Here is a 14,639-nt window from a genome sequence, read left to right on the forward strand (position 1 = left end):
AGCAGGTGGTGTGATACTATGTATGAAGCACAACTTGCCTGCAACTAGAAATGAGGAGTTGAACAGCATGGAATGCTTAGAATGGTAGCACACTGATAGGAGTATGCTACAAGGGAAACACAGCAACAGCAGAGGAAGTAAAGTCCTGCATATTGTGATAAAGGCAGCAGCTAAAGGCTGGTCATTTATAATTGGGGATTTTAACAATGTTTTTTTACCCGTAGGGAAATATACCCAAGGAATTGCCTTTCCAATGAAACTAAATTCAAAAGACTGTTCCAACTTAAAATGTAACTTGTAAAAAGTCCTCGGTAATAATGGTAGGACTTTTTGAAAAGCTACTCGCTTCCTCTTCTCATTGAGGTCACTAGAGATTGTGGTCTTAAAAGTACATTTTGGTAATACTTGATAGTTAAAGGTACTTCAAACTGATTTGAAAAGTTTACAAGCTTTATTAACATGAAGTTTATAAATAACAGAAGAGCTGCTCAATAAAAGAAATTGAAATTGGCATGTAAATGTTTGGAGGACAGGTTAGGCCAGCGGTCGGCAACTTTTCAGAGCACACGGATCACCATATTCATCATTTTAAATCCCGCGGTCCACTAAACAAGAAATGATAGTTATTAAAGTCAAACTATTTGATGCCATAAAATATAACCGTTAAAGAAAATAGTTACATTCAGTACACAAATAAAATTGCCTTGCGAACCACCGGTTGGCAACCGCTGGGTTAGGCTACCAAATAATAATAATAATGGATGTGATCTTACTGAACTAATTATTGTAAAATATATATTTCCTGAATTTGCCTGAAGTTTGATATGAGCATTTGTGTGTGCTTGCTTGCCTGTGCCTGCTTAATTGTCTGCAGGGAATCTTGCTTCCTAGGTATTATACCTAATGAATTTATCTGTGGTCCAGTGTATTCAACCATACTCTTGAAGCTGTTAATGGAGATTTCATCCACCAATTCCTGGCTACAGTTTTACATGTTTATCACTTACTGCATACGAGTATTTTCTTTCTTTTCCAAGTCCACTCCATGCCTAGTCATTCTGTTGTACCTTGCCTGGAAAAAGTCTTAATCTACTCGGTATCTTGTTTATTGTGATCATGTGATCTCTTGTCCGTATCTCTACTAATGTTATTACTATATACAGTATCTAATTCTTAGTCTGTTCTCCTAGCTCATCTGTTACTTGCCTTGTATCTTTGAACAAACTCCACTTTACTTGTCAAACTGTATCTATGAGGATCAAGTTCTAGCTCTCCAGGCCCCTGCTTCCCAGCTTTAGTACCTGGTTATTTTATATGTCCCAATTTTCTAATACTGTATTTGGTCATTTGTGTTCTTGGCCTTATCATTCAAGGTAGCTTCCATGACGTGTTGCAAGTGTTCCATTCGTTAACGAATCGTACAGAGTAGGTATATTGCATTGTATATAACAAGCATAAATGTAATTTTAACAATTTGTTAAAGTGCATGATTCTGTTTTGATATAAGCAGAATTTTCTATAATAGTGTCAAACTTTTCTGCACAATAGATATCACAGTAAATTATTGTACTCTGGAAACTTCTCTCCCCAGGTGTTCTCTTCAGCATAGAAGTAACAACTGTATACTTTGCTGTACGTAATTACTGGCGTGGTTTCTTCGCTGCGGTAGTAGGAGCCATGTTTTATCGTCTGATGTCCGTGTGGTTCATGGGTGCTCGTAAGTACTGGCAGATTTTGTCCATAATGTCTGTTGTAATTGTGTTTTAGAAGATAAGTCAAAGAACTTATGCATGGAAGAAACAATTTACAATGTTCATTTTTCACTTAAATGTTGAGAAATGAATCTCACTGAATGGTTTTGACAGATTAAAATAGTAATATTTTATAACACACGAGAATTCAATGAATTATCAGGTTTGACTACTATGTAGATTGTGAGCTTGCCTTGTTCTTGAATTTATTTGATGTATTTTTTTGTTTTTTTTGTATTTAAAATTGGTACTTGTTTAGAGATATGTTTAGACCAAACTAATTCTGCATGCTTGTGTGTGTTCCTTGTCCCCATATAATATAAAAATAAATTTAGAATTGGTGTGCTAACGTAGAGCCTGAATTTCAATCCCTCCCTGTCCCCCGTGGTTAGTTAATGTTGACTTTAGTTAATGAAGGTTCACAATTTAGTTTTTTTTTTTTAGTTTAATTTCAAGTCTGGTTAGTGCCACTATAATATATCCTGAATACACTTTTAAATTGGCATTAACAATTCTTGATCATAGTATTGTATGTGTGTGTGTGTGAACGTACATGTATTTATAGGTAAGCCCAAGGTAAAGTTCATAAGCATTTAAATAAGTTGGCAGCTCGGAGTGAAAATATTAGATACTTTTCCTTGTAATTTTTTTTATTGTAAATGTTGTTGAACTGTACCAAAAGGAAGCCTATAGTTATGAGGTTTTTTTTTTAGTTTTGATAATCTGTAGTCTTGTATGTTGGCTGTGCACTTGACAGAGACCATCTTCCCGCTGTACAAAGTGGAACTTAACTACGCGTACCCGTATGATGTCATTGAGCTCCTGCCCTTCCTCTGTATTGGGTATGTATATCTTGAGGCATAACAATTACAAAGCTGCTTTTTATCAGCTGTTTGATATGAAGAGTATGTTAAACTTTTTATTTACTGTGTGTAAAGTCAATTATTTCCAGTTATTAAGCATTAAAGATTAGCTTTAATATGCATTTCATTTACATTTGACTTTGTTATCATTGTGATTAGAAAACTTGGTAATTCTTGTACAACTCGGTATAATTAAAAATAAACATAACTCAGCATCTTGATTTTCATAAGATGCATGTCTGCAATAATACTTTGTAGCAAGTCAAGACTTTATGGGACAATTTATTTTCGACACTGTTTTGTTGGTCAAATTCACCCGCAGCCAAATTATTTTGGATGCAAGTGAGAATAGTAATTCCAACGGGCTTAAATTGTTTGGCTTTATAACTGCATAAACAACAAAGTATAAATGAGTTACATAGAATTGCAATTTTTTTTAGTTAAAACATATTTGCTTATTCTCTGAATTGGCTTATGATGCATTGACTAGCATTAGCAAATGACTTCTGTACTGGACGTTTAATGGACTAGGCCTGTACTTCACTGTTTTTATTAGCCTGTATTCATTCTTGGATTATGTTAATTAAGTGTTCTCAAAATATTGGACTTTTATGCATAGTGTAGAAATATATAGTATACACCTGTACACTCTGAAGCAGAATTTTTCACTGTGCCTTGGATAAAATAGTTGAGATACCTTGTATATGGTATATTTTCCTGTTACTTTGTTTGATCAATACAGCTATTAATATGACTGTAATTTTCTTTCTTTACAGCATTCTCTGTGGCTTTGCGGGATCACTCTTTGTTTACCTCCACCGAAGATATGTGATGTTCATGCGCCACAATAAGACACTCAAGAATTTCTTGCAGAAAAAGTAAGTTCTTTGTTAGCTTTTAAGACATTGATTCAGTAAATGCTGCAGCTAATACTGTACTTGGTAGCAGTGTACATGTAAGTCTTGTACAAAAGTGCCTTACTGTGTGTCGATTTTTGAACGCTAAAAATTCTTCATGTCCCCTCTGATTTGCATGCATTTTAAGTCCTAATATGAAACTATGAAGAGGCTGTGTGTTGCACATGTCCTTTTCATATTTTCTCAACATAAATCTAGCAGTGCCCTTGTTTACTCAAGTGTTTTGCATTTTGTGATCATGGTTCCTGGTCTTTCTTATTCTGGTGATAAGGTTCAGCTCCATTAGCCTCTCAACATGTTCCAGCTTTCTTGTCCTGGTACCAACTTTTTGACAAATCACATTCAATTTTCTTTGTTGAGAAATGAAATGAGCTTCATGCTGGGGCCTTGTACCCTAGTACTGTACTGTTCGGGTGTATGTGTAGTATAAGCAGTCCCACGGCGCAGTGGTAACACTCACACTTGCCCCGTGTTATGCAAGTGATTTGGCCTGGGTTCATATCCTTGCTGGGGACAATTGACTGGGATCCAATCCTCATCTGTATGCCTCTGTTCACCCAGCAGTGAATGGGTACCTGGTTGTTAAACAATTTGGCGCGTCATATTCCAGGGAAAATTAAGATTAAGGACATGCCCGAAATGCTATGCATGTTAGTGGCTCTACAAGAATGTAAGAACGCGTGTGTGTGTGTGTGTGTGTGTGTGTGTGTGTGTGTGTGTGTGTGTGTGTGTGTGTGTGTGTGTGTGTGTGTGTGTGTGTGTGTGTGTGTGTTTATAAATAAATAAAACTTTAATGCTAACATTTAGTTTCCTAAATAATTGTTTAGGATATTTACAAATAAATCGAGTTCATAACGGGTCCTTTAATTAATCCTTATGCACCCTCACATAATGTTTATCTTCACTACAACTTCTAACATGTTAAATGCTTTGTTATTTTAACATACCGGTACTCTGACATTTAGTTTTAGTATATTCCCCCCCCCCCCGCCCCTTTTTCTCCCTATTTTGTATGTCTTCAAAAGAGGAGGACTGTCAAAGCCATTTTGACAATGTAGGAGTAGAGATCTACCCATTCTTCACTTTTCTGTCTTCGTAAGTCTTTCATGGAATTGTAGAACATTAAACTAAATTTGCCATCTGAGCACATTATCCATTTGAAGTTTGTTGATTTCTATGGATGCACATGTGATTGCAGGTTTATTGTGTGCGCACATGAATGCTGTGTGAACCTATGCTTGTTTTGCTTACTAATGTATTTTTTTTTTAACAGACGTCTGCTGTATCCAACATTTGTTTCTATTGCAATATCCATCATGACTTTCCCCATGTGCCTGGGTCAGTTCATGGCAGCCACTATTCCCTCAAGTAAACAGGTAAGCACCACATGGAAAGTTCTTCCGTTTCAAAATAAGATTAAAGTATAATTGCATTTACTCTCCGTTATGGAAAAAAAATTCAGTTGCACACATTTTTAAAGAAAAATTAGCAAAATATAAGTAAGGTAATCGTGAGAAAGCACCGAGCCAGTAAGACTGTCTCACTTGGAAGGAATGTGTTACGAACCCTTCTGTAACCGGGTTCTTTTAAACTCTATGATCCTTCACAAGGTCAGAGATCCCTAGCCTTGGTGAAAATGTAGTGTAATGTGTAAGGTAAGAAATAAAATTGCACTTTAAAAATATTGCTTATCTACAAACGCTACTACTTTATTTATTTATTTATGCATATACAAGAATGTACATAAGGAATGTGAGGATACAAATATGGTAATTACAGTCTTGTAAAGCCACTAGCACGCGCAGCGTTTCGGGCAGGTCCTTAATCTAAGAAAATTTTAAGGAGGTAAATACTTGCAAAATTATACTACTGTACTATATACCTGTACAACCCTCTGACGAGTTCAGCTAGCGCATCATTTGCCCTCACGCTAGCTAGCTTCGAAGACGACAGACACTATGTACTCCTCTGACGAGTTCTTCAGTGCAACGCTAGCTCTACACTAGCTGCAATTATGGTGACGTCTTCAAGCGCCCCCTAGCCCACTCGCTAGTATGCTCGCTGAAGTCTTCCAGCGCACTACTAACCTGGTTAGCACACAAATATTGGTCACCCAGCACTCCACTAGCCCTCTGACTAGCACACTCCAACAGTGAGGTCAGCAGCGCTCCACTAGCCCTCTGGCTAGTACGTCTCAAGGTCGACCAAAGTACTTCACTGCCGTCTGTCACCAGTCACCAAAAAAAAAAAAAAAAAGTCACTGGTGCCACATCGCCTCCCAGAACAGCAGACTAGAAACTGGGAAACTAATATTAATGGGAGGGTCAACTATTTAACTCTGAACCTGGATCATAGATGATACTGAGGTCCATCACAGAATGTGAGGACAATAAGCCAGGATATGAGGGCAGGGGAATGGAACAATTATTCTATGTAAATTTGTTTTGACAGATAAAACATACTGTAATATAAAGGGTATTTTCCTATTGTAAAATTATAAGTAAAAATACAAATTTGTCCCTTTTGTAAACCAGATTTATTCATATTGACTGCCTAAATCAACTCTTCAAGGTTTGAGCAATTGAATATATGTTTTATCATTTCATCAGAATTCTCGCTTCGCGCAATGAACTACTTTTGAGGTTAAGGCAAGTGTTCTTCCTCCATCCTGGTCTATTCAGATTACTTTTGCTGGCAGACATCTTTTCTCCTCAAATAATCGGATGTCTAAATAGAAATGAATGAAGTGGCTTGAGTAGAGGTGTAGCACTGCACCAGCACTGAGGAAGGGATCACATGGTGAGGATATGTCCAGTGTCAGTAGAACTGGGCCACCCTCTGAAAGAATTATTTATGTATTTACTGTATATACAAGAAGGTACATTGGGTTTAGAAAGTTCCCAGTATATACATTGGGGTTTGAGTGTTACATTCTTGCAAATAATGTAAGCTATGCAAAGCCAGTAACATGCATAGCTGTGTGGAAGTAGCTTGTAAGAAGGGAGAAAATATTTGTACAGTATTGGAAATTTTTAGGAGCATTACACCCGGACTTAAGTGGTGGTGCTCGTGTGGATAACTGTTGCAGGGCCAAACTGCTTCTTTTTCAGAGTTTTTTTTTTTTTGAATATGATGAATTGATGATACTGTACATAAATGTTTATAATCTTCTTTCATTATATTGTATGTTATTAATTTGTTCTTCTCTGGACTGATTCCTCCAATTCCTGTGAAAGTGGGGAGCAATAATGTATGCTCAAGTCTTGGTTGTATTATTTTATGATTGAACTTTGACTTTAATTTCCCTGTTATTTTCTGGCAAGATGCAAAATTGTTAGTTTACACTCGTCTTTTTGTTACCATATTATATATCATTTGTGTGACTATATAAATTATTTGTTACATATACTAAACTCTATCTTCTTGTCCAGATCCTGCACCTTTTCAGCAATGTAACTTGGACAGTTACAAATCCTGAAGGAATCATGTCATCTGAGCAGGAGAGCATCCTCAAGTATTGGGTGCCTAACGTTGAAGGGAGCTTCCATCTCAGCCTTTTTGTCTTCCAGATTGTATCTGTGAGTTTTCTTTACAAATTCCATAGTATTGTACTGTGTGTTTTAAACTTTGATATTTCTTAGTTATTTAATTCTTGGTAATATGCGTTTTGTACTGTGAAGTATCTTGTAGACAGCGACATCTTTCTTTGTGACAAAATTGAGATTGTATTTTCATGTGCATTTGACCAGAATGTTTATTCTTTCATATGGCAACTCTTTACCATGCATATTTTCTGTAACATGTTTTGTTTGGTTTAAGCTGAATAAAACAGCCAAGTGCCTTGCTCAGAAAAGTTTTTAATTTACACTCGAAATCGTCATATTTTGGAGCTACTTGCTTTGAACCAATTATGGTTTGATTTGTGACTATAAATGTTCAATAATCACTTGTACAATAAGTTTGCAAATATTAAACAAAGCAGGATACTATACCAAACTGCCATTTTTTCTTGGGTGTATGAAATGAAAAATATATTTCTTGAAAGTACTAGTTTTTCTTTGGGAAGTCCTGCTGTTGAACCACATTAATAATAATATATTTTCTTCAGGTATTTCAAATAGCTGTTGCTTCAACCTTACCTGTGCCTTCTGGTATGCTGATTCCACTATTTAAAGTTGGAGCAGCATTTGGTCGTCAAATTGGAGAACTCATGGCTTCGCTCTACCCATTGGGCATTAAACCAGGTTTTCCCATTGTGCCAGGTTAGTACATGATATAAATTAATGCTCTTTACAATTAGCTTGTTAGCAGAACTGTATCCATTAAAACTTTGTAGCCAACATAGCATTCCATATATGCTCCGTTATGAACAGTATGTGTATAATTGTCTGACAATAAATCAGTAATAACTTTAATGAAAAGTTAAATATCACAGTTGACTACAGTTAACAAAAATGTACTGCAGGTGCGTATGCTATGGTGGGCGCAGCATCCTTTTGTGCAGCGATCACTCACACCATTTCTATTTCTGTGATTGTCTTCGAACTCACTGGACAGATCACCTACGTGATACCCATTATGGTAAGTGATAATCACTCTCACCTACTTGGACCATACACTTGTGATCATTCATTGATCCTGTTGTATTGGTAGCTTGTCATGTGATGTAGAGCTGATGCCATAATACACAATGTTTCTCAGTTCTTTCCGATCATCACGTGGTGATATTAGTTGGTGTGTTCTTATAAACTACAAAGTTAAATAATTTTTATTTTAAACTGTTTTTAGCATAATAGCCAAAAATATTTAATTTTATTTAACTGTCTTGACCCATTTAGTCATAAATATTTAGGCAATCATGAAATTAGAAAAATGAAATTTGGGTAAAGGTCCAATGTCTAGTTAAGATAAAATTTGATACTGTACATTATATTTGATAAATTATGATTTACTGTAATTTATTGACTTAATGTTACCTGTACCAGTAAAGTAAAGCTGTAAAGTACCTATAAACATTTGTCAATTCTACTGCAAATTATCTACTTAGAATTATTGGTTAGTGTACGGATTTGCCCAAAACGCTATGCGTGCTAGTGGCTTTACAAGATTGTAAAATCAACATCATTCCTATTTTCTCTTAACCCCCAATGCACCTTCTTGTATATAAAAATATAAATAAATAAATTAAATAAATAAGGCAGTGTTCTAGCATTGCAAGTTTGGACAATTTAAATACCTATTTCAGGTTGCTGATGGGGAATGATCATTGTATTGACAAATATTTAAACCTGATATATTAATCCATTTATTTGAGATTATGCTATTTTGGGGGGGGGGATTTTTACCAGTATATTGATCTAGTTAACTTTTTCCAGATTGGAGTTTTGATTTCAAATTGCATATCATCACTACTTCAACCTTCCATCTATGACAGTATGATTCGCATTAAGAAATTGCCATATCTTCCAGATATAGTTGCCACAACATCATGTAAGTTATTGTGTAATGCTTTGTAAAAGAACTGCCTGCTGGAATTGTTATAAAAGCATTGATGTAATAGTCAGTGACACAACTATTGTGACTGAGCTGAAGTAATGCACATCTTGAAGATATCCCCATTATGTATACATCTTGAAGTATGTGTAGTAATTTGCAACCTTTTCACTGTCACCCCACAGCGGATGTGTATAACATCTATGTGGAGGACATCATGGTGCGAGATGTGAAGTACATCTGGTATGGCATCACGTACACAGAACTCAAGAGAATTCTTAAAGAAAATCGCAAGCTCAAGTATCTACCATTGGTTGACAAGCATGGTGAGTTGCTAGTGTAGTTATGTACGTGTATAGGTTGATAGTGACCGACTCCCCTGTAGTAGACTTTGACCACCACAGTGTTTCCTCAAGAATCCTCATCAGTCGGAACTAATGAGGATTCAAGTTAAAACTACGGTGGCCAAAGTCTAATACAATAATTAAGTTTCTATATTTTTATTATTTTTTCTTTTTTATTATTGGTTTGGTTACATCTTGTAGTATTTTAAATTTTGTACATCGAAGATAACAATTATTCTTTGTAGCACAGAGAAAAATAACCTTACATGTATTGTTATGTACCAATTTTGTCATTGTTATATATCATAATCTTAATTGATGGAATGCAACAGCTGGACATTTGGAAAGGCAGCTCAAGGCTAGTATTTAAAGAATGTGGGTAATCTTTTGTAAGCTGTAAAATTGCCTTGATTATTACACCATTTCTTCACTTTCATGGGGGGTAGGAAGGCATCAATCCCAAGAAAAAAGGCAAATATAATAAAAATAGCTTATAGATATTAAATAAGAAAAACAGCTAGTACGATTACAATGTACAAGTTAGATATATATTTGAATTAGGCTTTACCAGATTAGAGAAGCAGGACAAAGAGACACGGTTGAAACTGGCGATGCAGACAAGATCTTGGAACGTAAAGAAATAATTTAATTTATTTATTTATTTATTTATTTATTCGAATTTAGTGAGGGTGGTAAACAAATGGAACACAGAGGTGGAAGTTTATTAATAGCCCCATAATTACTGATAGGCAAGTTCTACCACCACCAATACGTGCTTCCATTCTACCATTTTATTTAGTAGCATTCCTACTTTGCTGCATTTCACCTTAGTAATGTACTGATACTTTCTACAGTTTCTCTAAAAATCCACTTTTATCATTATTTTGACAGATTCGATGATTCTTCTGGGTTCTATTCAGAGGATTGAATTGGTACGCATTCTAGTAGAACAAATTTCCTCTGAAAAGCGACGAAAGGAAGCTACACGCAGACACTTGGAGGCTTTGAAGTAAGAATCCTTTGTTTTTTACAGAAATTGTGTAATTCATATGTGGTCTGCAATAGTCTTTAATTCATGTGTATTCTCGAATATTTAATGTCTACTTCTACATGGATTGGATACTTGTACCATTTTTTAGTACAGCATGTTTAAGCCAATGCCAGTCATCCTTACCAAGAACATAATTATTTCAAACATTATTATAAATTGCTTTAAATATGAAAATCTAGAATTATAATCTAAAATTATAAGCTAATTTATAATATTTTCTATGCAACATGACTAGATAGATATCACTGCACTGATCTTTTTTTTTTTTTTTTCGTGCTTTTTAAAGTGGTTAATGTTAAATCTCTTGTAAAACCAGAAGTCCAATACTGTATGCATGTAGTACTTCACCACATGTATAATGTACATGTGGTAAGGTACTACAACATATAATTAAAACTACTACATATGAAAATACTAAAGTATTTTCATATGTAGTACAGTGGCACCTCGACTTAAGATTGCCCTGACTTACGATAATTTAGTTAAGATGTAAATTTCATCGAAAAATGTGACTCGACTTACGATAGTGTCGTCGACTAACGATATTTGTTGGTACACGTTTGGGTCGACCGAGCGCGTGGTTCCCGGTCACGCAGGCCAACCTACCTCAGTTTACTAGAGCTGCCCGCTTAGTGACAATCACGCCTATAAGAAATTCCGTTTTTGTGGTGATTTTTTGCTTTTTGAACATAAAACTGATTATTATATATCATACCATGGGTCCCAGAAAGTCAGTGGTAAGGTTCAACCTAAGATAATAGTTGAGAGTTGAGGCAGTAGAGGATATCCCTTCCTCATTAAGAAAATGTGTGAAGTATGAGAAGAACTGCAAAGTTTTGTTAAAAAAAACTCGCCCAGATAAAGCTGTAGCAGGTTCGTTGCATTGACCTTTTAAATGACAATGTGATGTCTTATTACAGACAAGTGTTAAAATGTAGGGAAAAACAAGTGTTTTTAGACAGATTCTTAGTAAGACAAGCAAGCAGTGAGCCACAAGCAGGTCCTAGTGGTATGCAGGCAAAACATGCCAGAGTGTATCCCAGAAAAGTCATCACTGCCTGATGTTGTTATGGAAGGGGACTTCCCTTCCAAACAGTAACACCTCTCCTCTCCCCCCCCCCCCCTCCTCACCATCTTCCATATGCCATCAAGAGTCCTCCATAAAGGTAAGATAAACATTTGTACTGTATTGTAGTTAGAGAACAAAATTGTATTCAGTATAAAATGTATTTGTAAGTTAATATTTTGGAGGTTGGGAACGGATTAATTCAATTCCCTTTATTTCTTATGGGAAAAATTGCTTCGACTTACTGATATTTCGACTGATGATCCAGTCTCTGGGAACGGATTACCATCGTAAGTTGAGGCCCCATTGTACTTGTTTTAATGCTTTCTATTAAAATTTGTAATTAATTCATCACATCGTAATTTTTCACCCTGCAGGTAACTTTACATGGTGAAGGTATGCTGTTCAATGTTTATCGTATTTGCTTCATTATATATATATTGCTTATACACCACTTGAAAAATTAATTACATAAATTTATTGTGGAATTCTTTTTGGCAAGATTAGGCACAGATTCCTTTAAAATTTAATAATAGCTTGTGTAAAATACATGAATAAACACATTAGTAATGTCAGAAAAAGAGTAAGAAAATTGTTTTATATGTTGCACGTGCAACTTAAGTAAGGAGGCTGGAAATATCTAATTAATCCCCTTCCATATAACAATGTTATCAAATCGTAAAACTGTAATGCAAAAAGGTAGGTACAAATATTGAAGGTAGTAAACATTTTAATATGCTGTTTATAGAGTCATAGATACAAAAAAATTCAACCCCACCTTCAAGCCATGTGGAGGTTGCTTTCCAAGTAACTGGAGGACATGCAGATCTTGAGGACTTGAGGACATTTTTACATTTGAGTGCTTTCTTATTGTCAGACTCAAATGGGAAGAGGAGGATGCTGCAGGAGGTCCCAAGGAAAGTCGCATCCGCTATGAAGACGAGGTTAACGATGGTGATGGTGATGACGAGCCAGGAACTGCCCAGAGCATCATCCATAGGTTCTCTAGGTCACTGAGTCGCTCACTTTCTCGATCCAGATCCACTTCCAGGTTTGATTATATTTTTAATAATTCTATATATTAGAGTTAGGAATTTTCTATTTTTTAATGCAATATGATGTACTTTAAAGATGCTAAATTTGAGTTAAAATAGCATGTCAAATAAACCAATTGGAAACAGAATAACTCTGGTAAAATGATCTGCAAATGCTATTAATTATTTAAGATCATACTGGATTTCTGTGAATATTAAATGGTAGATATATTTGGTATTATTCAAAAAGCTACCCCTCCCTCTTCCAGGTCTCGATCCAGGTCAAGAAGTCGACATGGAACTCCGTCAAGGTTAGTGATGTTATAATTCAAGAGTAGAAATAATTGTTATTCATTAACTATGAATTATGTATAGGCTCTGTGTAGGAAGTTGCTAACAAGTGCATTTTAATTTACTGTACTGTACTTTGTTTAGACTCGAGTTTTTCAGCTGCTGGATATCTGGTAATAGGAATAACAATATACTTGGCAGGAAGTGTGTAGAGTATTGGCAAGATGCATTTCCTGCTAAGACATGTCCGCTTTGCCAAAAGATACTTTACAAAAAAAAGGTGGAAACTACAGTGTTGTAATTAACATAAACATTAAATTGTGTATGATTTAATAATGATTCATATAAAATTGGAACATTATCACTTTTTGTTTACCTATCTAGTTTTCACTGTAAGGTAACCTGCACTAAACATATTCATTTTTGAGCTTAATGTATTTTCTCATTTATTGTAATTGTTTTGCACAAAGTTCATATAAAGTCAATCACTTGTATCAGTGTTGTGTAGTTCAGTAGAAACTATAGAACTTTACAGTCAATATATCACTTGAATTAGGCTGCAACTTTAGTGCTTTCACCATCACTTCTTCACTGTGCCTTCCATCTATATATTTTCAGTCTTGCCGTCTGTCAGATATTATTTTTTATTTTATTTTTTGTAGGGAGCAGAGGGGATGGGGGTTTACTGTGGATAATTCTGTGGGTTTCTTTACACGTGTCTCACCAGTAATCTACCAAGAATTTGAAATTAATCAAATTGAAAATGAAAAGCAATTATTAAATTTTATTTTAATTATCATTTGATTATTTTCCCAAGTCCCCCCCCCTCCCCAACTCTTCTTGTGTTGTGCCCGTCTACATAAAACCTTAAATGTCGGCTGTGGTGTTAAAGAAGTTACCATTCATGCCACTTTCTTTCCCATAATCTTTGACTGCATCTGCAGATCAAAATTTAAAATTTCACACTTGCATCAAAACTACTCACTGTATCAGAAAAATTCAACAATTCTGAACAATTTGATTACCCTCATCAGTCTTTACTGTGACCCCATACCCTGAACTCTTTTCAAAAGTGTAGCTTGATGCCTCTAATAAATGCTGAGCAAAACTGCATTTTACTTAAAATGGGGGGAAAAAAAAAAAAAAAAAGTTTGCTTTTGTTACTCCTCCCCCCCCCCCCCTTCTTTCCCTGTAATGAATTCGGTACAGTACATTTTGTTGTACATAATACAGTTCTTGAATAAGAGATACTTCCTATCCCATAAGACCCTTATCATTATACTGTTTTAAATTGATTGGAGGTTGTGGTGAATGCATCCCCACGTAAAATCGTGTCATCGTGTTTTTAAATACTCAAAGTATATCTAACATTTTAAGTAAGTTAATTGGGCTTGAAGCTCTTTTTAGTCTAAAGTTAGTAAAATAGTACAGTGCCTGCTTGTTTTTGTTAATCACTTGTGACTGGACCCGGTTTGGTAAATGAGCTTTATTTTATCTAGGCCACGGAGTAGCTGTCACTTCATAGTATGTTTAGCTAATAATTATATTTTTTATTAGCTCAAATAATATACTTATTTGGAGCTACAGGGTATATTACCCATGAAATGCAAAAATTTATTTTGATAAACTAATTAATATATATAAGCACTTCATGAAATTGTATAGCGTTCACTTTTTCTCAAAGTACTGCAGCCCTAAGCTTCAAAGAGTGTACCTTCATGCGTGATGTGCACTGCTTTGAAAACAGCAGCATCCATATTTATTTGGTAGCCTTCGACCATTTCCTAGAACACGATACTGAATTTTCTTGCTAGTAATCATAAACTTGA

General features: G+C 35.3%; 1 protein-coding gene across 7 annotated transcripts in view; it reads left to right on the forward strand.

The window, feature by feature from the left end:
• Positions 1–14,639, forward strand: part of LOC123774930 (chloride channel protein 2) — a 276,107-nt gene that overhangs the window by 247,402 nt on the left and 14,066 nt on the right. For all 7 annotated transcript variants that reach the window (XM_069322064.1, XM_069322066.1, XM_069322067.1 and 4 more), the window contains 12 exons: positions 1,592–1,717; positions 2,509–2,593; positions 3,391–3,492; positions 4,805–4,907; positions 6,963–7,109; positions 7,640–7,793; positions 7,997–8,112; positions 8,907–9,021; positions 9,210–9,350; positions 10,260–10,377; positions 12,363–12,536; positions 12,789–12,830. In XM_069322064.1, the coding sequence (XP_069178165.1) occupies positions 1,592–1,717; positions 2,509–2,593; positions 3,391–3,492; positions 4,805–4,907; positions 6,963–7,109; positions 7,640–7,793; positions 7,997–8,112; positions 8,907–9,021; positions 9,210–9,350; positions 10,260–10,377; positions 12,363–12,536; positions 12,789–12,830 (1,423 nt within the window). The remainder of the gene's footprint in view (positions 1–1,591; positions 1,718–2,508; positions 2,594–3,390; positions 3,493–4,804; positions 4,908–6,962; positions 7,110–7,639; positions 7,794–7,996; positions 8,113–8,906; positions 9,022–9,209; positions 9,351–10,259; positions 10,378–12,362; positions 12,537–12,788; positions 12,831–14,639) is intronic.

Source organism: Procambarus clarkii, chromosome 10 (assembly GCF_040958095.1).
Source record: "Procambarus clarkii isolate CNS0578487 chromosome 10, FALCON_Pclarkii_2.0, whole genome shotgun sequence".
NCBI lineage: Eukaryota > Metazoa > Arthropoda > Malacostraca > Decapoda > Cambaridae > Procambarus > Procambarus clarkii.